The following is a 25,741-nucleotide window of genomic DNA, read 5'->3' as shown; positions in this document are numbered from 1 at the left end:
CCTCTGTAAATCACCAAACTTCATACATAATTTTTGTTGATTTGGGGTAGCATCGGATGTGCTCTAGCCATGAAAATTGGTGGAGAGGCTAAAGCACATGAAATCTCCAAGACCCAGAAATGGTTTGGGGAAATTCTACCCAGTAAAGGAGATATTCAAATAACTAATATTTTTAATGGGTTCTTAAGTCTAAACTTAGGAAAATAAAAATATTAATGGGTATTAATATAAAACTGGGTTAGAAGGTTCTAAATGACATGGATCAAGCCAAATCTAATCTTAGAGGTTGATTAGAGATGTAATCTCGATAGTTGAAGACTCAACAGAAAAAGTATAAGAGGAGGCTTGAGGGTCAGTTGGAGATACACCAGACAGAGTGATCAGTTAGTTCGATTTTTCTAGAGCGGGGTTTTTAAGAGGAATCGAACCCATGATTAGAGTTGTAGTGAGGGGCAGTGAGTACGAGGCAGAGAGGCAGAGATAGTGCCGAAAGACCAGCGCAGAGGGAGAGAGGCAGACGCAGAGCCAGAGGGAGCCACGTAGAGGCCAACATTGACTGCGCAGAGGCCAAAAGGGCCTATCTCATCCGCGCAGAGGTTGCAAAAGTGACCTAGAGGGCCAAAGAGGTTGCGTAGAGCCTTAGAGGGTAGACGCAGAGGGTTTTATGTTGACCCAGAGGCTAGGAGGGCTGACGTAGTGCTTTAGATTGTGCTGGAGAGGGTTTCGTGGGGCAAACTTTCAGAATATCTACTTCTGAAGAGAGGTATTACTGCTAGATTTTTTATCTTTGTCGGGTGAGCTAGTTTGGCACCCAGTGTACTCAAGAAAAACTGCTTAATAATAAAACCCTCAGAATTGTGGCATCGGTTTTCCCAAGTTGGGTTTTTCCGGGGGCGATTGTCCAAAAATAATTGTGTCCCTTGTGTGTTTGTCTATTTTTTTCAGCTGTTGATCTGTAGATGGTTGACACTGTGTTTATTTCAGTGTTTATTTGGTTAAATAATTTGTTATTAATTAAACAAGTAGGCAAAATAAACTAGAGAATACAGATAAAATTTCTAACGGGTAATACTTAGAAATTTCAACATGGTATCAGAGGGTTGCAAATCACAGGAGAGCTGAAGGCGCCAGCTGAATCAGAGAATTTGTAGCAGAAACAACTGTCCCGAGTGACAAAAGTTGTTCCTAGGTAGAAAGCAGCAGAGAAGGGTTGATGCAGAGGGCCTGCGTCATTAGTTCGAGCCAGAGAGAGGCCAACGCAGAGGCAGAAGAAGGCATAAGAGGCTCACGAAGAGCCACGTAGAGACCAGGAGGGTTTACGTAGTTGGCCAAGGGAGAAAATCAGCCTTCTCGGGATTGCGCAGAGCCTAGAGGCTCAGTTCTTCAGTTGCTGGGGCATAGGAAGCTGTGGGCAAATTGCGGAGAGTGAAGTTGGTGGGGTGTTGTTGCTGTTGAGACAGAACAATCTCTAACAGGACAAAACCAAGGTAGAGGGAGTCACTGCCTAGGGGAATTTCTAGCCAAGAAATTCAGATCAGTGTTGCAGGAGCAAAGGGGATCGGAGAGGTGCGTTTCGACTGTTGGCAGAAGGATTTCCAGGAGGGAAATCGAGGCTCAGAGGGAGTCTAGAAGAGAACTTCCAAGAGGGAAGTAGAGACTCAGAGGGAGTCGAAGAGGAGCGGAGATGACAATGAACGAACTGAGGGATCATGACAAGTTGGATGGGGCATCCAACTTTGTCATCTGGAAGGCCAAGATCCTGTCTGTTATGTGTGCCATGAGTGCTCATGTACCTCTAGAGAAGAGGTGGGGAGACGTCGAGCTGTAGTCAAGAGGACTACAGGAGAAGAGGGGCAGGATATTTGAGGCACCCAAACTCTTTGATCATACTTGGCTACAGGAGCCCCAAAGTGACAGTGGCAGGATGGCGGATGTTGATAGAAGCAAATGCGGATGGAGTGACAGAGAGTGACAGAGTGCAGTAGTCCCAGGCACCGTAGAGAGGGTTGCAGCAGTGCGAGAGGCACAAAGAAGGTTGCAGCAGTGCAAGATGGCACAGAGAGGTTTACAGCGGTGCGAGAGGCACAAAGTTGTTGCAGCAACGCAGAGGCAGCAAAGGGAGCATAGGATAGTGACATAGAGAGATTCAACATCGAGAGGGTTTCTAGCTTGACAAGGACGTCAGTAGTAGGGTAGATCAATTACTTACTTCTCAGTAACTGTGTTGCAGTGCAATAGTAGCAGTGGTAGTGCTATGGGCAACACGATGCAACATGATGAGAGAGAACTGCAGTGCATATGCAGTGTTGGGAGAAAGGACTAGCAGTAAAACAGATGCAGAGGGAGCTACTGTACAGATGTAGCAGTGGCAGAGCCATGGGCAACAGTGCAAGATGCAACAGTGCAGAGGATGTTGGGCAGGAAGGCCTAGCATCAACACAGGTACGGGTGCCGTATAATCAGGGTGATGCTCAGTGGTGGAGTATTACTAGAGCACATTCCTCACTAAGAGGGAGTGTTGATTTGGGGTAGCATCAAATGTGCTCTAGCCATGAAAACTGGTGGAGAGGCTAAAGCACATGAGATTTCCAAGACCCAGAAATGGTTTGGGGAAATTCTACCCGGTGAAGGAGATATTAAAATAATTAATATTTTTAATGGGTTCCTAAGTCTAAACTTAGGAAAATAAAAATATTAATGGGTATTAATATAAAACTGGGTTAAAAGGTTCTAAATGACATAGATCAAGCCAAATTTAATCTTAGTCATTGATCAGAGATGTAATTTTGACCGTTGAAGACTCAATAGAAAAAGTATAAGAGGAGGCTTGAGGGTTAGTTGGAGATACACTAGAGTGATCAGTCAGTTCGATTTTTCTTGAGCGGGGTTTGCTAAGAGAAATCGAACCAATGATCAGAGTTGCAGCGAGGGGCAGTGAGTACGAGGCAGAGAGGTAGAGATAGTGCCGGAAAACCAGCGCAGAGGCAGACGCGGAGCCAGAGGGAGCCACGCTGAGGCCAGAAGGGCCTGCGTCATCCACGTAGAGGCTGCAAAAGTGACACAGAGGGCTAGAGAGGTTGCGCAAAGCCTCAGAGGGCTGATGCAGAGGGTTTCAGGCTGACGCAAAGGCCAGGAGAGCTGACGCAGTGCTTCAGATTGTGCTGGAGAGGGTTTCGTGGGGTAGACTTTCAGAATATCTGCTTCCGAAGAGAGGTATTACTGCTGGATTTTTTTATCTCTGTCGGGTGAGCCAGTTTGGCACCCAATGTACTCGAGAAAAGTTGCTTAATAGTAAAACCCTCAGAACTGCTGCACCGATTTTCCCAAGTTGGGTTTTTCCGGGGACGATTGTCCAAAAATAACGATGTACCTTATGTGTTTGCATATTTATTTCAGCTGTTGATCTGTAGATGGTTGAGACCATATTGTGTTTATTTCAGTGTTTATATGGTTAAATAACCTGTTAGTAATTAAACAAGTAGGCGAAATAAACAAGAGAATATAGATAAAATTTCTAACGGGTAATACTTAAAAATTTCAACATTTTTTTTTAACAAAACAACAAAGAGGAATCCACGCTAGTAGCTACGACGCAGGCTCCTTAAAAAAAAAAAACCATATGACTCCACAAAATAGACTACGAGGACTTTCTGATCTGCTCATCGCAGCCGTTTTTACCACGCTTACATATATTCCGCATTGCCAGCCATAATCAATCGATATAATTGTGCATTACTTATACGACGAAGAATATGTCGTTGAGAACAAATCTTTTAACGTCTAATATATATATATATATATATATATATTGAGCCCGACCACGAACGGTGTATCAAACCCAAGTTGACCCGACGTATTATCTTGGTGTATCGAACACCCAATTTTTATGCACAGGGCCACATACAAATCAGTGCTAGGACTCACACCTCTTGATCGTTGACTGGGGCACGATGTTTGACGGTGGGGGGCCACGATGCTTGACGGCGGGGGGTGACGACAATGTTTTTAGCGGCGTGTGCGGACAACGACAGGGTAATACGTGGACTGTGCGGTTTGCTCGTCGGCTGTTTGGAATATGTATGTGGGGATTCTTTGGAAAATTCTCTTTACTCTCCTTCTATGAGAAATCTGTTCAATGAATCCCTCCATGAACTTGTCAACTTCTTAAAAACAATCATCGCCTCAACAATATTAGTTATATGATGTGGCAGGGAACACAATTTTGATTTCTTTTGCAAAAGGGTTTCATTGATTTTTTTAAAGATATCGGGCATATACCAACTGATGTTCTTGGCTTGAATCTACATAAGTTTCTCAGTCAAAATAGGTATACCCACCATGGATTTATCAATTTTATTCAACTCAGAATGTGACTTAAACAGCATGGCTTGATTCTGGGAAAGAAGTGTCGGATCTTGATATATGGATTGGGTTGGGCTTACAAATAATGGGCCCGTTATCTTGTATGCAATTTCCAGCTGACCTCCTCCTACCATTTCCCTCAATTTCTCAATTTCTTCCATCCACGTCTCATGATCTTTTCCTTCCTGCAATTTTCCTTCACACTGCAAATTCCTTGATTCTGATTCATTTGTATTCACAACGTGTGCATCCTCGACCTTATTGTCTGCAAGGTACTTCAAGTCAATGCTAGGCTCATCTTCCATCTTGGCTGTGCCAGACTCTGTTTTCTGCAAAATTTCACATCTTTGAGTTGATTCATTGCCTTCAACTGGCTTCTTGAATGCTGGAAGCAATAATTCCTTTTCGGCAACAAAGTCCTCCTCATTTTGGACAATAAGACCAGCTTCTGGAGTGTTATCAGTTTCCACTGATTTGCCTATGCTTTTGGTTTCAGCAGCTGTTGGAGGTTCTTTCCCATCCACATTCTCATTTGAAGGCAAAGTCTCCTCCAATCTCGACAAATTGTTTTCTTCTATGACATGAGATATTGTCAGCGAGGGAACCTCCACAGTTAACTCCCTCTTGTCATTGTCGTGACACTCCTCTGTCCCATCTGTTAAAGCATGGCTTACCTCTCTTTCACCTTCATTCCTATCAGAAACAGGGGTTGCACATATCTCATAATTTTTTTCCTGATCAATCTCGACCTCTGGTGCAGTAATAATTGAATTGTCTTCACCCACCATGGCTGTTTTCTCGAAGGCATTTACATTCTCCACATCTTCAAAAGCCTGCTTTTGCTCTAGAGACACTGGAGACACTGATGACCGTTTTTCATTGACAACATCATCTTCCTTTCGCTGGGGTAAATCTAGTAACTTTTCATTCTCAATATCTCCAACAACCTGTTTTTTCTCAAGAGCCACCGATGGTCATTTTTCATTGACATCTTCTTTCAACAAGGATAAATCTAATATCCTTTCATTGTCAATATCTACAACCTGCTCTTTCTCCAGAGCCGCAGATGGTAGTTTTTCATTGTTATGATATTGCACATCTCCTTGTTTCTCAAGATAATCCTCATCCACATCATCTTCATTTGGATCATCATCTTGATCTATGTCATTCTCATCCATATCAACACCAATTTCATCGGAATCATCATCTTGATCTACATTAGCTTCATCGGAATCATCATCTTCATCATTTTCTGCAACGTCTTCATCTTCAACATTATAATCATCTAATGATTCACCTTCTTTCGTTTATTCACTGTCGCTATAATCTCCCTTATTATCGATTTCATTTTGTCATGCTTTAACTTTTGCAAATGATTTTTCTAAATGCTGAAATGCTTCTTGAATTTACTAAACTGCTCCATGAATTTAGGACGTGAACGTAATGGCATATTGTGTGGTGAACAACATTCAAAGACTCGCATGGTTATATTGTGCGGCATTGCTCGTATACCACTGAAGCAACAAAATTTATAGCTTGTTGGCTTGAATGGAAAAATACAGAAGAGGTATTTTGTAATAATAATATAAAAATGTACAAGTCATGTTGAATGTTACAATGAGGACCCGCATATATAGCTAAGCAGGTGTCCTTTCTTGACTAGGCATGTCTTTTCACTTATCTTAATGATTATTTAATATAATGATCATTTCATTATTTATTATTTATATTTATTTATGCTTATTTTATTTCATACAATTTATGTTCGTAACGCCTGCAAGCCCTAAGAGGGTTGTAGCTCAGGAAGAGGAGGAGAGAGGGCCAAGGGAGGAGGGTTGACGTAGGCCAAGGGAGGAGGGCTGATGTAGGCCAAGGGAGAGAGACGCTGGTTCTGGAGGAGGTAGATCTGGCCTCGGGAAAGCCAAAAACTAAAAATCCTTGCTCTGAATTTTTTTTATGCTTCAGCGCTTCGATTTTCTGAAAATTCCGCCGTGGGAAACCTGCAAGAAATTTCAAGAGACTAGATCTTACCCTCAAGGGCCTATATCTAACTCTTCTTCCACTCAACTCCTTGATTTAACTTTCAAAAATGATAATAGAAACACCCAAACCCCAAATATATACAAAATAAATCTAAAACCCCAACCCAAGTTAGAAAAATAAATTACAATTAAATTTACAAAATATGTATGGGTTTTTAAATGGATCTTGAGAAAATATTTTTTTTCAATTTTTTTACTTGAAAGAATGACTAAAATGCTTCGGAAAAATTAATGATTCACTATAGCCCAAGCGAAGATTAAATCCACATCATATAAAAACTAGAGATCCAAGCAACAATAATTCTTGCCCAAGTTTGTGAACTTGGAGGCCAAGGACTTTTGTACTTGCAAACACTATGTATTTATCTCAAAAAATAATTTGTTAGATCACATGGGGAATCAAACCACCTGAGATTAGCCCAAAACTTCAATAGTATGATTTTATCTCCATCTAATGAAAAAACATATCTTATCAATATTCAGCACAACATAGAGATCCCGTAGTCAGCACATACCACAAATCAATAAGCAAGAACACTTTGAATTGCACTCCAAAGTTTTTTATTATGATAGAAAAAATAGTTCCCAACGGGACAATAGTTTACACATTGATTCAGCAGCAATTCTAGCTAGAGATCAAGGTGACTAGAGACTCAAATGACTCTCTAATTTATAGATAAATGCTCTAAATGGAAAAATAACGCCTAGTTTCTTTGATCCTTGTCAAAATAATCTTGACCATTGATAAATACTTCAAAATCTTTTAATCTTGGCCCTTGATTTCTTATTTTTGAGGAACTTTAGAATTTATCATCTAATTCCATCTTAATTAGCTCAAAATTAATTATTTAGAGGTAATTTCCTAAAAAATTTGACTTAGACTTAACCACCGAGGTCCAAGGGTCCAAATTTTCTTGAAAAAGACAATATTCTCTTGCTGGAGGACCTTTAAAAATTGGTTCCTTCAAGACCCACGAATTTTTCCATTTGGAGAATTTATTTTCCTAGACAATTTAATTTTGACTTGAATTAATTAATTTTCTGGCTTAGGATTTAATTTTATTTTGCCAGAAAAATTAATTAATTTACACGAGGGGATTTAATTATTTTTCCAACCCTCTAATACATATGATTTTTCTTTTACAAGATTCAAAGAGGGAATACACATTCGTCTTAGACCCTCAAGACTCGTATCTCATCTACGACTCAATATGATCTCAGATCTAGTAAACCAAGTGATTTGTAATAAAATAATTTAGCCAATTAGCTTAAAATTATTTCCAAACCACTTTTACATTAGACTCGACTAAAACACTAGGGACTCACCTAATAATTCGACAATAAATTTCACCCTAACTTTGGGGGTTTAAGCTAGAAGGAAAAACCTCTTCTGATTAGCCATGTCGAAAAACATAGGGAATCAGTGAGGTTAAAAAACCTCATAGGATGGAATTCGTCATCAAATTATAGGCTTACTTAGATTGTTACATAGATTTATGGTTTTCCTAAGATCATTTACAATATATAACTTGCAGAATGGGACGACTATGACACACAGACTATTGATATGTGATTTGATCCTTGTTGAAAAAAATTGGTACTTCCGCTTCCTTGGAACTTTGACAATTTGAGTGCAACAAGCATCACACAATCCTTTTAGTAGACATCATAGCAACCTTGGAGGCTTGGACATTGACAAACAATTAAGCGTAAATCAACCTCATAAATGACAAATGTACAATTACTCCAAGGCACCATGGGTGGGGATATTTCATCACCAATTTTAAACTTTAGACCACAAAACCCATGAATAGACTGTCCAAGCACCCAAATTGAATTCTAGTTGGAAACCAACAATGGGCATAACACACAAGACTAGCCTAGAGGATTTTACCAAGAATTGTAAGTTTTCCAACTAAGGAGAGGCCCCTGGACTTTTAAATTTGAATTTTGTGCTGAAACTTCTAATGGCACCATTCCCATAAAGTCGAGGGAAAACATTGAATTCAAATGGAAAACCAAGTTAGCAAATTGCATCATCATCCCTCATGTGCTGCTGTGGATGATGCAACCAATCGAGTTTATTTCTATTTCGATATTGCAAAAATTTGATTTGTGGTCACCCACTACAGCCTCAGTCGCAACCCAAAATACATCGAGATATTCACAACAACAAAGTCCGGGAAAGCTCAACTAAGAGTAGAGAATCATCAACAAAATAATTGTTTGCCACTTTTCTCTTGAAATGACATTGCCCCATATGCATCCTTCATTCTAGCAATTTCAAGAAGGTACCCTAGGGCATCAAGAGCTAGAGTATAATAGACTTAATCCTGTATAATAGACTTGTGAAGCACAATCTTATTTGATAGTACCATTGATTGAGACAAAAGCTTATAAGATAAGATAATTTTATTAATGTCCAACAAATGACCACAAAAGTAGGTCAACGAGACTAAAGAGTACAATCAATATGAATACAATGTGGGAGTGCCAGTGCAACTCCTATAAAATTCCAAAAATAATACAAATAAAGAAACCTACATAAGTATAGCATTAAAACGTATATATAAAATTGTCACAAAGGTACGTCCGCGTCGACACAAAATAGTAAGTGAGTTTGTCCAAGAATAGAAAGGTGGACAGACCAACCCAACCCCACCCAAGAAGCATTAGAAAAATGTCTTTACCCATCAACAACATATCTATGATAGAAGGTCATTCCAACGTGTCATATGATTTATCAAAGTCTATTTTTAATTAGAAATCTATTGACCGGATTCTTTGAACCCCATGATCAGACACTTTTGCCCCCTTAGCTACTACCCATTAACCTTACCCCTCAACAACGATGAGATGGTGCCTTGGTTGTTTCCCCTTGGACCCCATGATGAGCACTACACACTTATGTTGGGGATGAAGGGTTTCCCTAGTTGGAGAAGGCTAACATAGAGGATGGGCGCTTTTTGGTGTGTGTGAGGTTGTGTTCCAAATCTTGTGGTCGTGATTTGATCAAACCCCCTAAGAACCTCAATGACTAATTGTATTACAAACTATCAACAACCTCCCATGTGACCAGAACTTACATGGTCAATGCCACTTGATGTTCATTGGAATTGTTTATTTGTGTAATATTGACATGGTGTTTTCTCATAGTTTGTGGCTCGATGGTCATGCCATATCTATTATCTTTCATAATATTTAATTAAATGTGTAACAACTATATAGGTCTTATATAGCCTTGAAGGTCTAATATTATTTAGGGGATATTGAATTTAGCTTACCCTAGTATATAAGAAATAACAATCAATAAAGGTAGAGTCGATGCAGCTGATAACCACCAAATTTAGGGTGAAGGCACAAGTGACAAAACTAAGGCTCATGATGACACATTTACACAAAAATTCTTCCTTATAGAGGAATAATAAATTTAGAGGTGAGATTTATTTTATCCTAAATGGTAAGATGTAGATGAATTAGCTTGATAAGATGGACAAACCTTCTTCAGTGGTATGACCCAATGCGTGCGTTAAAAGGGAGGTGCTTCCCTTCTTGTGAAGTAGGGTTTTAATTATGATGCAAAATATCCCAAATCTAAAATTATACATCAAGCTGCCATGCTTGAGAAGGATAAGCACACAATAATAACAAAGAAGAACTTGCCTGAAAATATATGAAAATTTAACTTAGATATCTGTTTCCACTACTGGCTAAGATTGGCTGATGGGGCTTTAAAGTGTACGACGAGAGATTAGAGCATATCGAGTGCAAAAGCATCTCTGTACAAAGAACGATAAGAGTATGGAAAAAAGCAAAAGCATCTCTGTACAAAGAACGATAAGAGTACGGAAAAAAGCAAAAGCATCTCTAGAAGGAAGAGAACTGGCCAAGACTGGCTGATGGGACTTTAAAGCGTGCAAAGAAAGATTAGAGCATATCGAGTGCAAAAGCATCTTTATAAAAAGAAAGATAAGAGCACGGGGAGTGCAAAAGTATCTGTAGAAAGAAGACAACAAAGATATAAAGATATAAGAATGAGAAAAAGGGGAAAAGATGAAAGGGAAGCAGTATGAGAAGTACAGAAACACCAAAGCCTACGAAATGGGCAAGGGACTGAAAAAACCTGGAGAGGAAGATCAAGCTCAGGGACATGGTGACATGATGTTTCTACTAGTATTTAAGACCTGAAAAAAGTTGTTGATGAAGGTTGAGCATCCAGCTGTGTGGACCATGAACCTGCACTGTTTGACTAATCCTTTGGTTCAGCCACTGTTGAATGGGCACCCCTATATTATGAAAAGTAAAATGGGCCTACTTTTTGGTATTTATAGGGGTTAGTTTCCTCTTTCTATGTTGGCATAAGAATCTTCAATAGCTACTGGCTATAGTTTTCATGGTAGAGTATTAAGGTCAGGCTTGTCCAATATTCTTTTCTGTTATATTTTTCACTTGAGCTGACCTAGTTTTCTTACTTAAATCTCCTTTCTTTTCAGGAATGTAGGCTGTCCTTTGGCACATTGATGCTGTATGGTGCCAAATCTATATTGGTATTGTTTCTCCTAATTAGTGTCTCCCATAACGTTATACATTGCTCAAATGTAGGTGTTTGTAAATCTTTAATCCTTTGGATCAGAGCCAAGAGTTCTGATTTGTGATTGGAAACTTTTCATATACCAAAACATTATTTTTGTTTCAAAATGAATCATATAGAATGAATATCGAATTTTAGTAATCCAAACACATCTAAAATACAAATTGGGCCCTATATAAATTAGTTAATGTTAAGTAATTTATGTTTGAGGCCGTTCTTAATAAATCTGAAGGTGATGATAAAACAATATCAATTGCTACATAATCTGGATTTACAAGTGCTGAACTCCATGAGGATAAATGAAGAATTTATAGATGTCAAGCAATGACAATGCAATGGAACTTTGAATATATTAATGATATTCCTCAAATTACTGATGTTAAATTCCAAAATAACCTTTTTCATCATATATATGTATTAGCTGCTATAATTTTTGCATATTTCTTATTGGGTAATAGTTGTTTCCTTTCCTCAACTCTAGGGGTATCATATAATGTGATTTTTTCTTTTTCTTTTGTAGGCTTTAGATTCACCAGCTCAACGACTTGATTTGTTGCAAGAGCTATTCACAGATGTAGCATTAGAGGTTGACGTGCGTGCTCAAGGTACTTTTGAGGTGTTCTTGTTTAACATTATGTGGAAGCTTCTTTGGTCAATGTGTAAGAATAGATAACAAAATTGATTGCCACTATAAATATTTAAAGCAGTAGATAACAAAATAGATTGCACTATAAATATTTAGAGCAGCATTATGGTGTATTGATGGAAATACTAATGGGAAAAATTCAAAAATATAATAATATTAGTAGTAGCAGCAATAGTATTGTGGTCTGTTATCACTCATGATGCATGAGGAGTTCGTGAAAATTCTATCACTGCAACAACTGATTTATTTTACTTACTTATTTTCCAATAAGTTATTTACGGAAACCCTTCAGCAAATATTAAAATAAATTCTGCTGCGGATATCACACCATAATACAAAAACAAATACATGCACAAGAATCAAACACATCAACACAGATATTTTTGGACAATTGTCCCCGGAAAAACCCAATGCGGGAAAACCGGTGCAGCAGAGGAGGATTTTATTATTAAGCAACTTTTCTGAGTACACTGGGTGCCAAACTGGCTCACCCAACTGAGATAAATTCTCCGGCACCTCTCCTAGGCTCAGCGTCAGACTAGCTAGCCTTTGCGCAGCTCCCAGAGCCTCTGTGTCAGCACTTTGCCTCTTTGCGTCATCACTGGGCCCGTCTGCGTCACCCACGCAGGCCCTCCAGTGACTGCACAATCCTGCTGCCTCTGCGTCTCCCTGAGTGGCTTTGCTTTTGCCTTTTTGACCTCTACGTTGATCCTCTGGCACTGTCCCTGCCCCTCAGTGTCGTACTCGCTACGTCTTGCTGCAATCTAGACTTCTAGTTCGAATTTCTCAGCAAACACCGCTCCAGAAATCGAACTGACTGGTCTCCCTCAGTATTTTTCCAACTGACCCTCAAGCCTTCTCTTATAGTTTTCCTGTTGATGAATCAATGACCGAGGTTAAGTCCCTAATCAACGGCTAAGGTTAAAATAGACTTGATCTTCGTCTCTTAGAAGCTTCTCATCCTTATCTTTATTAATACCCATTAATATTTTTATTTTCCTAAGTTTAGACTTAGGACCTCATTAAAAATATTAATTATTTTAATACTTTTCATCCGGATGGAATTTTCCAAAACGATTTTTGGGTCTTGGTGATATCATGCTCTTTAGCCTCTCCACCAATTGGCTAGTGCACATTCGATGCTACCCCAAATCAACACTCCCTCTTAGCGAGGAATGTGCTCTAGTAATACTCCACACTGAGCATCACTCCGATTATACGAGATCGGTACCTGTGCTGATGCTAGGCCTCCCTGTCCAACATCCTCTACACTGTTGCATCTTGTACTGCTGCCCATGGCTCTATCACTGCCACTGCTACATCTGTACTGCAGCTCCCTCTGCATCCGTGCTGCTGCTGGTCCTTCTTCCCAACACTGCATCTGCACTGCAACTCCCTCTGCATCCGTGCTGCTGCTAGTCCTTCTTCCCAACATTGCATCTGCACTGCAACTCCCTCTGCATCCGTGCTGTTGCTGGTCCTTCCCAACACTGCATCTGCATTGCAACCCCTTCTCATCATGCTGCATCGTGCTACTGCTAACTGCTACTGCACTACAACATCATACCCATTTCTGCTACTGAAATGGATTCTTTATCATCCCCATCTTCTCCCTGAAATAATCAAACTTTGTTCTTCCAAGGGCCTTGGTAAGGATGTTTGCCACCTGTTCTCCTGTAGGAGTGTAGCTCAACTGTACAGCTCCTCGTTGGACATAGTCTCTGACAAAGTGACACCGAATATCAATGTGCTTTGACCGATCGTGAAATACTGGATTCTCAGAGAGCTTGATGCAACTCTGATTATCACACATGATCCTGGTCGCCTCCATCTTTCTTCTGAATAGGTTCACAAGCAGTTTTCTAAGCCATATGGCTTCGCACAAAGCTGTGCTTGCGGCCATATATTCTGCTTCAGCTGAGCTCAGAGCTATGGATTTCTATTTCCTACTGCACCAGGAGGTCATTCCCGATCCAATGTTGAAACAATACCGAGAGGTACTTTTCCAATCCACTGAACTTCCAACCCAATCTTCATCAGTAAATCCACTCAATTTGGTATCCTTACTTCTGGTGTACAAGAGTCCATAATCGACTGTTCCCTGTATATATCTGAGAACATGTTTGGCTGCTGCCCAGTGTGCCCTCTTTGGTTCCACCATGAACTGACTGAGGGTGTTGACAACATAACAAATGTTTGGTTTGGTATTGACCAGATACATCAGGGACCCTATGAGCTGCCTGTATAAGGTGGGATCAACATCCTTGTCTTCTGATGCATCAATTTTCTTCCAGTTGGTGATCATTGGAGTAGCCATGGGTCTACAATCTTGCATCCTGAATCTCTTCAGAATTTCTATAGCATATCTCCCTTGTCCAATGAAGATCTCCCCCTTTTGCTGCCAAACTTCCAACCCCAAGAAATAATGCATCTATCCCAAATCCTTCATGTCAAATTCTGTGGCTAGATTCTTCTTGCAGTCCCTGATGAGCTTGGATGGTCCTGTCAGGAAGAGATCAGCCACATATAATACTTGGATTAGAGGCTCATTCTCTACAACCAGATAGTAGAGATTTGGATTTGCGTCACTCTTGACAAACCCCATCTTCTGCAAGTAGCCATCAATTCGACCATACCACGCTTTAGGTGCCTGTTTCAGCCCATACAAGGCTTTCTTCAATATGCATACATGAGACTTCTTCTCATGTGTCTCAAAGTCTTCTGGCTGTTCAATGTATACCTCCTCTTCTATCACCCTGTTCAAGAATGCCATTTTGACATCTATTTGATGAATCTCCCATCCCATCTCTGCTGCAAGAGATATCAAGGGTCTAATAGATGTATACCCGGCTACTGGGGCGAAGGTCTCTTCGTAGTCAATTCCTTCCTTCTGAGCATACCCCTTAGCCACAAACCTGGCTTTGTATTTTTCAACACTGCCGTCTGCAACATATTTAATCTTGTAGATCCATCTTGAACCTACCATCGATCTGTCTTAAGGCCTCGACACTACCTCCTAGACATCGTTCACCATTATAGAGTTGTATTCCTCTACCATCACATCCGACCAAACCTAATGTTGTGCAACCTCCCGAACACTGGAAGGCTCCCCATCCTGAGCTACTAATGCTTGATATCTATCTAGCTGTTTTCGCTCCCTTTTATTGTTTCTTGGTGCATCGATGAAATCCTCTGCATCTCGCAAAACCTGACGAATTTCCTTGCTCGTTCTTCCTCTGGTAGCAGGGGCTTCTGTTAGCTCCTCCTCCTCTTGTGATTCTTCTTGTTCTGAGGAAGAATTCTTGACTTCCGTTGGTTGAAGTGGTTTGACCAACAACTCATCTTTTGATTGCTCCTTGGAAGGCATTTCTTGAGATTTTCTGAATGCCCTATCTTCCATGAACTTCACATCTCGTTGAACTACTACCTTCCTGCTCCCTGGAAGATAGATTCTATATGCCTTAGCGTTCCTGCTATATCCCACTAGATATCCTTTCTCTGCAGTTTGATCTAACTTCTTCCTTTTCTCCTTGGGTATACGGCAATATGCTAGGCTCCCAAATATTTTGCAATGGCTGACGTCAGGAGTCTTTCTGGTGAAGACTTTCTCTGGAGTAATTTTGCCTAGTGCCCTATGAAGAGTTCTATTCTGGACATAGACTGTCGTGTTTCATGCTTTTTCCCTCAAGAATTTTGGCATATCCTGATCATACATCATGGCCCTAGTTGCTTCCACGATAGTCCTGTTCTTCCTTTCTGCTACTTCATTCTGCTACGGATTGTAAGGAGTTGTCCACTCTCTTCTGATGCCCTCCTTAGCGCAAAAATCAGTGAAGTCCTTATCGACATACTCTCCACCATTATCTGAGCGCAAAACTTTTAGTTTCTTCCCTGTCAGGTTCTCCACCAAAGCCTTGCACTCTTTGAATCGACATAAAATCTCGTCCTTGGTTTTCAGAAAATAAATCCAAGTTTTGCTTGAGTGGTCATCAATGAAGGTGATGAAGCATTCGACACCACTAAGAGCTTTAGTGGACATAGGTCCGCAAATATCTGAGTGTATCAATCCTAGTACACTCTTGGCCCTGTTTTTACTTCTAGGAAATGTCGTTTTGGTGTACTTGCCTAGAGCACATACTCTGCATACATCATCTTGTTCTGTACTAAGATTCGGGACTCCTGTTACAGTGTTCCTGAAAATTCTCAAAGCCCCATGGTGCAAATGTCCCATTCTTATGTGCCATAGTTCGTTCAAATCCTTGTCTCCATCACTGCCTATCAATGCCATTGGTGATTCTAGTTGTAATCTGTACAACTTGTTACTTCTGATCCCGATCTGCACTTTCCTTTTCCAGCTCGAGTGTTTGACATATACTTTCTCCTTGATGAAGAAAACGTCATAGCCCTTGCCTTGAAGTTGCGATAAGGAAAGTAAGCTCATCCCCAGTCCTGGTACATGTAGCACAGAACGGTTCTTCCATTTTTGTTTGAAAAACTATGGTACCATTCCCTACTGGAGTACACTTTGCCTTATTCCCCATGGTGATCTTAAAATTCATCCTTTCCTCCTGGTAATTTGAGAAACATTCCTGGATTCCTGTCATATGCCGGGAGGCTCCACTGCCTATATACCATACCTCTAATGATGCAAAGCTTGTTACACAAGCAACTTCTTCTTCCAATCTGGAAGCCAACATAGAGAAACCGAAATTACTCTCTGGTGCAATTTCTGAAAATTTGTGCGAGTCTCCTGACGTAGATGCCTCTGCATTATGGTCTTGACCCATAATTGATTTTCCCTTCCTGTCTCTGATTACTTGCTCTGATACCATGTGAAAATTCTTTCATTGCAACAACTGATTTATTTTACCTACTTATTTTCCAATAAGTTATTTACGAAAACCCTTAAGTAAATATTAAAATAAATCTTGTTGCAGATATCACACCATAATACAGAAACAAATACATGCATAAGAATCAAACACATCAACACAGATATTTTTGGACAGTTGTCCCCGAAAAAATCCAATGCGGGAAAACCGGTGCAGTACAGGAGGATTTTATTATTAAACAACTTTTCTGAGTACACTGGGTGCCAAATTGGCTCACCCGACTGAGATAAATTCTCCGACACCTCTCCTAGGCTCAGCGTCAGACCAGCTAGCCTCTGCACAGCTCCCAGACCCTCTGTGTCAACACTTTGCCTCTCTGCGTCAGCACTGGGCCTCTCTGCGTCACCCACGCAGGCCCTCCAGTGACTGCGCAGTCCTGCTGCCTCTGCGTCTCCCTGAGTGGCTTTGCTTCTGCCTTTCTGACCTCTGCACTGATCCTCTGGCACTGTCCCTGCCTCTCAGCTCTGTACTCGCTACCTCTTGCTGCAATCCAGACCTCTAGTTCGAATTTCTCAGCAAACCCCGCTCCAAAAATCGAACTGACTGGTCTCCCTCAGTATTTTTCCAATTGACCCTCAAGCCTTCTCTTATACTTTTCCTGTTGATGAATCAACGACCGAGATTAAGTCCCTAATCAACGACTAAGATTAAAATAGACTTGATCTTCGTCTCTTAGAAGCTTCTCATCCTTATCTTTATTAATACCCATTAATATTTTTATTTTCCTAAGTTTAGACTTAGGACCTCATTAAAAATATTAATTATTTTAATAACTTTTCATCTGGATGGAATTTTCCAAAACGATTTTTGGGTCCTGGAGATTTCATGCTCTTTAGTCTTTCCACCAATTTTCATGGCTAGAGCACATCCAATGCTACCCCAAATCAACAGAGATGTATCACGTTGAAGACTTTATTTAGTAGGTTGTGTAGTGGATGTTTTTTTGGTTTGATGGCCATTGGTTCTAGCTTTTGATGTTTATTTTGTTAGTGAGCATCACATTTTGAGGAATCATCACATATTTGGAGGCATGCCACATCATCAGATCCTAGATTTGAGGAGTGCTAGTGGTGATGGCCTCCCTTTGACCACCTCTCGAACATTCTTTGGACTTTACATGTGGAGGGTTGTTTATAGCTGTAATAACATTCACACATGCTTGTTAACCCCCAGTAGTACTTGCGCAACTGGAGGGTTAAGATCTAGCGAGATTCCATTGCATTGGTCTCATTTCAAATGCATCCATAAATTGACATGGGTTAGAACTTAGGACTCCTTCTAGAGGAAGTTTCACTAGATTCTTGGAAACTGCTAGTTTTAGCAGTATGTTTTTTTTCCCAATACTTGAAGATTAGGGACCCGTATGTTAGAGACAATTATGTATTCTTGATTCTTGTAAAAATGTGAGTTTGACTAGTTTAATTGCATGCAAGATGATTAGTCTTGTTTGCTTTTTTCTCTTTCAAGAATTTTTCACTTTTTGATTTTTAAAAGTATAGACTAGTGAAGCATGACCCGTATTAGCCCTGCGAGTACCCGCAGGTCTTCGCAGGTTCTATACTGAGCCGGGTCACTCACATAGAACCCGCGTTTAAGACCCGGACTCGGTGGGTTTCTCATAGAACCCATGTACCTGTATAAGAACCGCGGGTATTCTATACGACCCGTATCGGACCTGTATAGAAGCCGTCGAGCCTCAAAAGGCACAAAATGTTCAGATTTTTGATTTTTTTTTTCTTTTTTGGAAATGAGATGGAGGGAAAGGGAAATTGGAGGGAAGAAAATGCTTTATAAGCACCTCTTTCCTTTCCATTTGTCATTCACTTGTCATTTGAGTGTTTGGTTAATTTGTACGAGTGTTGAGTGACTCCATTGCACAGTGAAGAAGCTCTTGGAGGAGGCTAAAGGAGGCTTCATGAACCTTGTTTGAATGTTTTCCTTGTAATTTTTTTGTATTCAATTTAGTTTTTAATGTTTGGACCTGTGGCTGAGTTTCTCAGCCACACAGGGCTGTTGTGTGGTTGAGTTTTTCTGTGTGGCTGAGAAACTTAGCCACAAGGCCAAAAAAATTTGCAAATTAAAAAAAATTTCGAAAGCAAAAAAAAAAAAAAAAAATTATTTATTTTTTCTTCCAGATTCTGTGAACATGCCACCAAAGGGTTCTAGAAAGTCTTGTGATTCGGCATGGGCACATGGTCAACGAATCATTGCCGGTAATAACCACCATATCAAGTGCAATTATTGCAATGCCACAATGCATGCAGAGATAAACAGGCTGAAATGCCACCTAGCCAAAATTCCTGGGAATGGTGTTTGATGTTGTCAAAGTTTCCCTGATGAAGTCACTACTGAAATGGCACCTGCTTTGGAATCCATTAAAGAAGAAAGTTCTAAGAGGGCAAGAAGGAAGGATGAGATTGTTGGGATAGGTAGATCTTCATCTCAGAGTGAACATAGATCCAAAGTCCAGGTATTGGTAACTCCGCTTCAAGTGTTGTGGCAAACAAGAGTATAACCTCTTATTTCTTCAGTCCTCGTACATGTGAAAATTTATAACCCGAAATTCTACTGCAATATTTGATTTATTTCACCTACTTATTCTTCACAATAAGTTATTTACGAAATCCCTTTAGTAAACATTAAAATAAATTCTACTGCAGTTATCACATAATTACACAGAGAAAATATATACATGCACAAGAACCAATCACATCAACATAGTTGTTTTTGGACAATTTTCCCCAGAAAAACCCAATGTGGGAAAACTGGTGCCCATGCAGCAGATGAGGGTTTTATTAATCTTCAGCAACAATCGCTTTACAAGGACAGAGAAACTGAGAGAAAACACCTGAGACTTTCCCTTGGAAACTTTTTGACACCCCGGAGACCCTTCTCCCACTTTTGAGTCACTTCTGCGTCACTCTGCGTCCCTCTGCGTCCCTCTGCGTCAGCCTGCATGAGGGTTGCGTCTCCCTCTGCGCTGTCTCTCAATGCCCCTGCGTCACCTCCTTCTTAGTCACTGACTGCTGCTGACGCCCTCCTCTTCCTCCCCCCTGCAACTCTCCCTCTGAAATCGATCTCCTTCTCTTTGAGAATTGATTTTCCTTGGGATACTGAGTATCTGCCGGTATGTCTCCAAATGATCTTCAAGTCTTCTTTTATACTTTTCTTGTTGATGAATCAACGACCGAGATTAAGTCTCTAATCAACGGTTAAGATTAAAACAGACTTGATCCTCATCTCTTAGAAGCTTCTCTTCGTTATCTTTATTAAGACCCATTAATGTTTTTATTTTCCTAAGTTTAGACTTAGGAACCCATTAAAAATATTAATTATTTTAGTAACTCCTCATCCGGGTGGAATTTCTCCAAACGGTTTCTGGGCCTTGGAGATCTCATGTGCCTTAGCCTCTCAACCAAATTTCAAGGCTAGAGCACACATTCAATGCTACCCAAAATCAACAGTACAACTCGAGGATCTCAACCAACCTTGGGTAGTTTTAATGAAAAGAAGAGGAAGGAGGCAAATATGGCAAGTGAGGAGGTTTTGGTACCATAACAGTGTTTCATTCAACTATGCAAAGTCTTATTTTTATGAACCCATGGTGGATGCCATTGCAAGTGCTGGCCCTAGATACAAAGCCCCATCTTATAATGCACTTAGGGGGAAAGAGCTAGATGAGGAGCTTGAGTGTGTCAAGGAATAATAGGAAAGAATTAAAAGCTCATGGAAATTTATAGGTTGTATAATTATGTTTGATGGGTGGACAAATCAAAGGGGTAGAACAATAATAAATTTTGTCGTAGCTTGCCCTAAAGGAACCATGTTTCTAAAATCCATTGGTGCATCTGCAAATGTAAAAGATGCACATTTGATTTTTTCATTGTTGGCTGATGTGGTGGAGGAAGTTGGGGTTACAAATGTTGTCCAAGTAATCACGGACAATGCAACAAATTATGTGGCAGCCGGAAGGTTGCTTTGTGCCAAATATCCTACCATTTTTTGGACTCTATGCGCTGCCCATTGTATAGACTTGATGCTAGAGGACATTGGGAAGTTGGAGTGGGTGCAAGATGTTGTGCAAGAATGCGAGCAAATTACCAAGTATATTTATAATCATGCTTGGGTGTTGAACCTTATGAAGGAATTCACATAGGGTGAGCTTAGTCGCCCAACTGTCACACGGTTTGCTACAAACTTTCTTTCCCTCCAAAGCCTTTTGTATGAGTACCAAGCTTTGAGAAGAATGTTTTGTAGCCAACAATGGGTATTTTGGAAAGATAACACAAAACTAGAAGCATTGTCTGTGAAAGCATCTGTCTTTGGTGATAGTTTGTGGGACAAAGTCATTGAGATTGTCAGCTTCATTGAGCCCCTTGTGAAAGTCTTGAGATTGATGGATGGAGAGAAACCTGCAATGGGATATATTTATGAGGGCATGGACAGGGCCAAAGAGGCCATCAAGACTTTCTATAAGGGAAATGAATCTAAATATCTCCCTATATGGCAAATTATTGATTCTAGGTGGGACATGCAACTACATTCACCATTGCATGCAACAGGAGCATATCTCAATCCGAGCTTATTCTATAACAAGGGGTCTAACATTCAAAGAGATCCCGAGGTGATGAGAGGTGTCATGATATTCATTGAGAAGATGTTCCTGAATCAAGATATTCAGGACAAAATCAACATACAACGAGATATGTACAAGGAAGCATCTGACATGTTTGGATTCAGCTCAAGCTAACGTCTCAAGGACAAAAAAATGCCTTGTAAGGGCAAATTGTTAGAACTTAGCTTGTAATTTTGCTAGTTATCTTTTATATGTTTGGCATTGCAAACTGATAATCTTTGTTGTTAATTTTTTTACAGCTCATTGATGGATAGATTGTGGCACTGCGGCACCACAATTACAAGAATTCACTATCGGAGTTTTGAGTCAACCCTGCAGTGCTTCTTCCTGTGAGCGCAATTGGTCGGTGTTTTAGCACATCCACAACAAAAAGAGAAACAAGTTGGAGCATGAGAGGTTGGAGAAGTTGGTTTTCATCTACTACAACCTTCGTATGCTCACAAAACAAGTGCAACCAAAGGATACCGATCCAATTTTATTAGATACTATTGATTTAGAGTCTAATTGGGTTGTGGAGGAGGAGGCCCTTGATTTGAGTTGGCTTGATGAAGAGAATGAGGATCTCTCTAGTTTGCCATTTCAAATAGAGACTCCAAATACACCTGCCTCACAGTTGCTTCAGCCTTCCGATGTTACCACTGGCTCCACGAGGGCTTATTGTAGGCATGGTCGTCCATGAGTGATGAAACTCAAGATTGTTATGAGACAATCATTTATCATTTATGGCATATGTATTTGAATTTTGAACTTGCTGACATTTTTTGTTTTAATTAAGGAATCACAAGTCCTTTTCTTATTTAGTATCTAAATGTTTTGTTTACAAAAATCGAATATGTTATGTTGTACTTTTATATATATGAGATGATGTTATAAATTATTGCATATATTGTAGTTTTTATAACTTATAAGGATTGGAATTATCATTAGTTTCTTTTTTGTGCTTAAAATTTACCATATTTTAACGTTTTTTTTTGTATTTTGACGAGTCTTATACGAGTCATAAGGGTCGTTGTCGAGTCTTATACGAGTCGACGAGTCAATGCCGTGACGAGTCTTATACGAGTACGAGTCGTGCAACATTGGTATAGACTAATGCCACATCACTTCAAGGTTAGTCTTTCTCACTTTTTCTATTTTTCTTTTTTGGAGGAAGATTGCTTTTTGGTTACATCTATAATTAGCAATTTCTATGTATATTAGGTACAAGTTGAATGTCTTGGTTGAATTATAGGCACAAATATATTTGAATGGCTATTTTTAGGCTCGTTTCAACAAAATATCGCATTTCTCAAGATAAAGTCCAAAAGCTCAAGAGTGAGACCCAATGTCCTCGGGAGGGGTCCATTGTCACCTCAGCAACCCTCTTGCTTTTGGCCAACTTTCCTCCCGCTCAAGGGGGGTTCTCCCTAGTAGATCTTAGGGATCAAATGTCTTAGTCAAATGAAGTCAAGGGCCCCCTAAGGTTTCTATTTCAATTACCACTAGTCTTAGGATCATACAATGAGGGTTTAAGGTGGAAGATAGGATAGCTAAGGTTTTAGGGTAATTTCTAGGGTTTGAATTCGAAGGGATGTCCCCAAACATGCACAACAAAGGAAATATAAGGAGAGTAAAACCCCAACAAAACAATTTAAAGGATTTTTGCAAAGAATAAAATGATGGGAGGATGGAAGACCAATGCCTTAGCTTGTCAATATATTTTTGGGGCATATGGGGTTAAGGAAAAACAAACTTAAAGAGTGGTGTAGATACAAGACTCAAAAGGACTAAGGTAAGTTATCCGACCTTTTCTAGGGTTTGAATCAAGGTTCTTAATTTCCAAATGGATTAAGGGAAGGACCTGACATGCTAATTTTATAAAGAATTGGAAGAAGGGTTAGTTTAACAAAGATCATGAAACAAACACTAATAAATTCTAAAACCAAGATAAAAAAGTTAATCTACTAGATTTGTCGTGCATTCATCCGAGCTTCACCATAACCATCCATGAAAAGAAATTAAAATTCACATCAACAAAGTCCCCAAGAAGTTTGCTCAACTCATCCATACAATAGCCAAATTATAGAATAGAAAAATTGCAAAAAATCCAAACTTGCTAAGGGATTTCTTTGGACAATCCCGTCATGATAAAATGAGAGGAACTGCAGCTCTATTTATAGAGGAGGTGTTTGTCACCCATCGATGTGGGTGACCCTTAGGAATTTTTTTTTCTATAGTTGTTTCAGCTTGCCAGTCAACAGGCCTATCATGATCCACAAATAGCTAGGCTTAGATGGTTCTCATCCAAGGAAGGTGGGTCATCAAACATGAGGTACATTAACTATTTTTTTATTCAAGTGCTTCATTTAATGTTTAACAACATTCTAGTATGGATCACAGATTGAATTGGATGATAGAACACTTTAGGTTGTGTTATCGATTTGATTATCAAGGTTGCAGAGGTTCATGCAACTTGCTAGGATGGGCACACACAAGGTAAGGGCTCACTATCACCTCGATTCGAACCCTCGCTCTTTAGGCCTAGCTACCTCCTAAAAGGCCTGTTGTCGCACAGATTGTCACGACAACGCTCAGACCGGGGGCTGTCACCCTGATCCCTGATCTCTCCGTTTAAGCCTGTCTCCCGCGGCTAAGGGGGGTAGACCCTATGAGATGATGAAGACCAACTGTGGACCAGTTGGGTTGGGAGACACGAAGAAAACAAGCACTAAATTGATTTTGTTAAGTTAAAAGACCAGTGCCTTATAAAATAAATGATTAAACGATCAAATGCTGTAGAGATATGAACTCATTAACAATCGTTTTACCATCAAACAACAAAGATTAACTTTAACCACATGCGAGATAATCAATAAATGCTTAATGACTTAATGATACTCCAGCAATTAAAATTTCGAAAGATAAAGTGCTTCAACCACGTAAAAAGCTAACCAGAGATCACATTCATGTAGTTAATCTTCAAATGAACATTAAAGCATGTTTAAACATTAATTCCCACATCAAAATTTTAGCCTCAGCAGAAAAGATGAAACCTAAGAAATTCCCGAGCCAAGACTGAAATTGGTAAAAAATTTCCCAAAATATTTTTATATTTTTCAGATAAAATTTTAAAACTAAAAAAAATCTAAATGATACTAAATTAAATCAAAATCTAAACTATAAGAAAACAATTTCTTTATGCTTTTTTTAAAGTTTTATAAATTTTTATGAATTTTTTATATTTTTTAAAACAAAACTTAAAATTAAAATCTAAACCTACCCAAAAAAAAACTTGAATTTATTAAAATCTAATCTAAATCTAAACTAAGGTCTAATAAAAAATAAAAAGGAACTTTTTTTTTAATCTTATCTAAACTATAAGAAAACAATTTCTTTATGCTTTTTTTAAAGTTTTATAAATTTTTATGAATTTTTTATATTTTTTAAAACAAAACTTAAAATTAAAATCTAAACCTACCAAAAAAAAACTTGAATTTATTAAAATCTAATCTAAATCTATACTAAGGTCTAATAAAAAATAAAAAGGAACTTTTTTTTAATCTTTTTATGAATTTTTTTTTAGTTGATTTTTTATGACATTTTCTACTTTAAAATTAAAACAAAACAAACTAAAAAATAAAAACTGAAGCCTAAAACTAAGAATATTACTTCCCTTTTTCTCTTTTATATTATTGAAATTAAAAAAAATAAATTAAACTGAACTTTAACTAAATCTAAAAAAAAAATGAAACCAAGAAATTAAAAGCTAAAACCTTTTAAGATATTTTATTTATTTACATTTCCTTTTTTTTTTTGGTTTAAAATTTAAAATTTAAACAAAACAAAATTAAATTAAATTATAACCTAAAAAAACTATAAGCTAAATTAAAGATTTAATTCCTAAAACTAAAACAAAACTAAAAAATGAAAAATAAAATCTAATTTAATCTAATCTAAAACTAAAAAAAATCAAATCTAAATTAAAGTCTAAAGCTCTAACTAACACCTAACGAATTTTTTATTTTATTTTATTTTTTATTTTATATATATATTAAAGTCTAAAGCTCTAACTAACACCTAACGAATTTTTTATTTTATTTTATTTTTTATTTTATATATATATATATATATTTTTATATATTCCTTTTTTAAGGTCAAAATTTAAACAAAACTAAATTTAAACAAATCTAAAAAAAATAAAACAAAACTCAAATCCAAAACCTAAAACTAAAGGATACGAATAACAACTAACACCTAATGAAAAATTATAAAATCTAAATCCAATCTAAATAACAATCAGATCAAATAAAAAAAAATATAGCTTGAATTAAAACTTAAACCAACGTACGATAACAAAACTACACATCTACGCTAACCTTAAACATGTATAGAAAAATAAATTCGAATGTTTGTTTGGTGTTTGTTGCGCAGGTCTGCAAATGATAGCGGCGGAGAGCGGAGCAGATGGGACGATGAAGCGTGTTCCACGAAGCACGCAGGGGTTTGCAGGATCCATAGGTAGCTGAGGGAGATGCGGAGAGCCACAACGGAGAGGGAATAGCGTTGCAAGGCAGTATACAGGCTTGGGCGAGA

The 25,741-nt window shown here is 38.8% G+C and overlaps 1 protein-coding gene across 4 annotated transcripts in view; it reads left to right on the top strand.

Moving 5' to 3' along the window:
* The window catches only part of LOC149186251 (K-stimulated pyrophosphate-energized sodium pump protein), a 306,281-nt gene that overhangs the window by 69,061 nt on the left and 211,479 nt on the right, over positions 1-25,741 (top strand). For 3 of the 4 annotated variants that reach the window (XM_089410937.1, XM_089410936.1, XM_089410939.1), the window contains exons 2-3: positions 10,898-10,951; positions 11,516-11,600. In XM_089410937.1, the coding sequence (XP_089267063.1) occupies positions 10,898-10,951; positions 11,516-11,600 (139 nt within the window). The remainder of the gene's footprint in view (positions 1-10,897; positions 10,952-11,515; positions 11,601-25,741) is intronic. The other variant, XM_089410938.1, reaches the window with a different exon arrangement.

Source organism: Pinus tabuliformis, chromosome 3_1, assembly GCF_031772625.1.
Source record: "Pinus tabuliformis cultivar Carrire ecotype Pingquan chromosome 3_1, CPIR1, whole genome shotgun sequence".
NCBI classification, from domain to species: domain Eukaryota; kingdom Viridiplantae; phylum Streptophyta; class Pinopsida; order Pinales; family Pinaceae; genus Pinus; species Pinus tabuliformis.
This window is presented reverse-complemented; position numbering and strand designations above follow the sequence as displayed.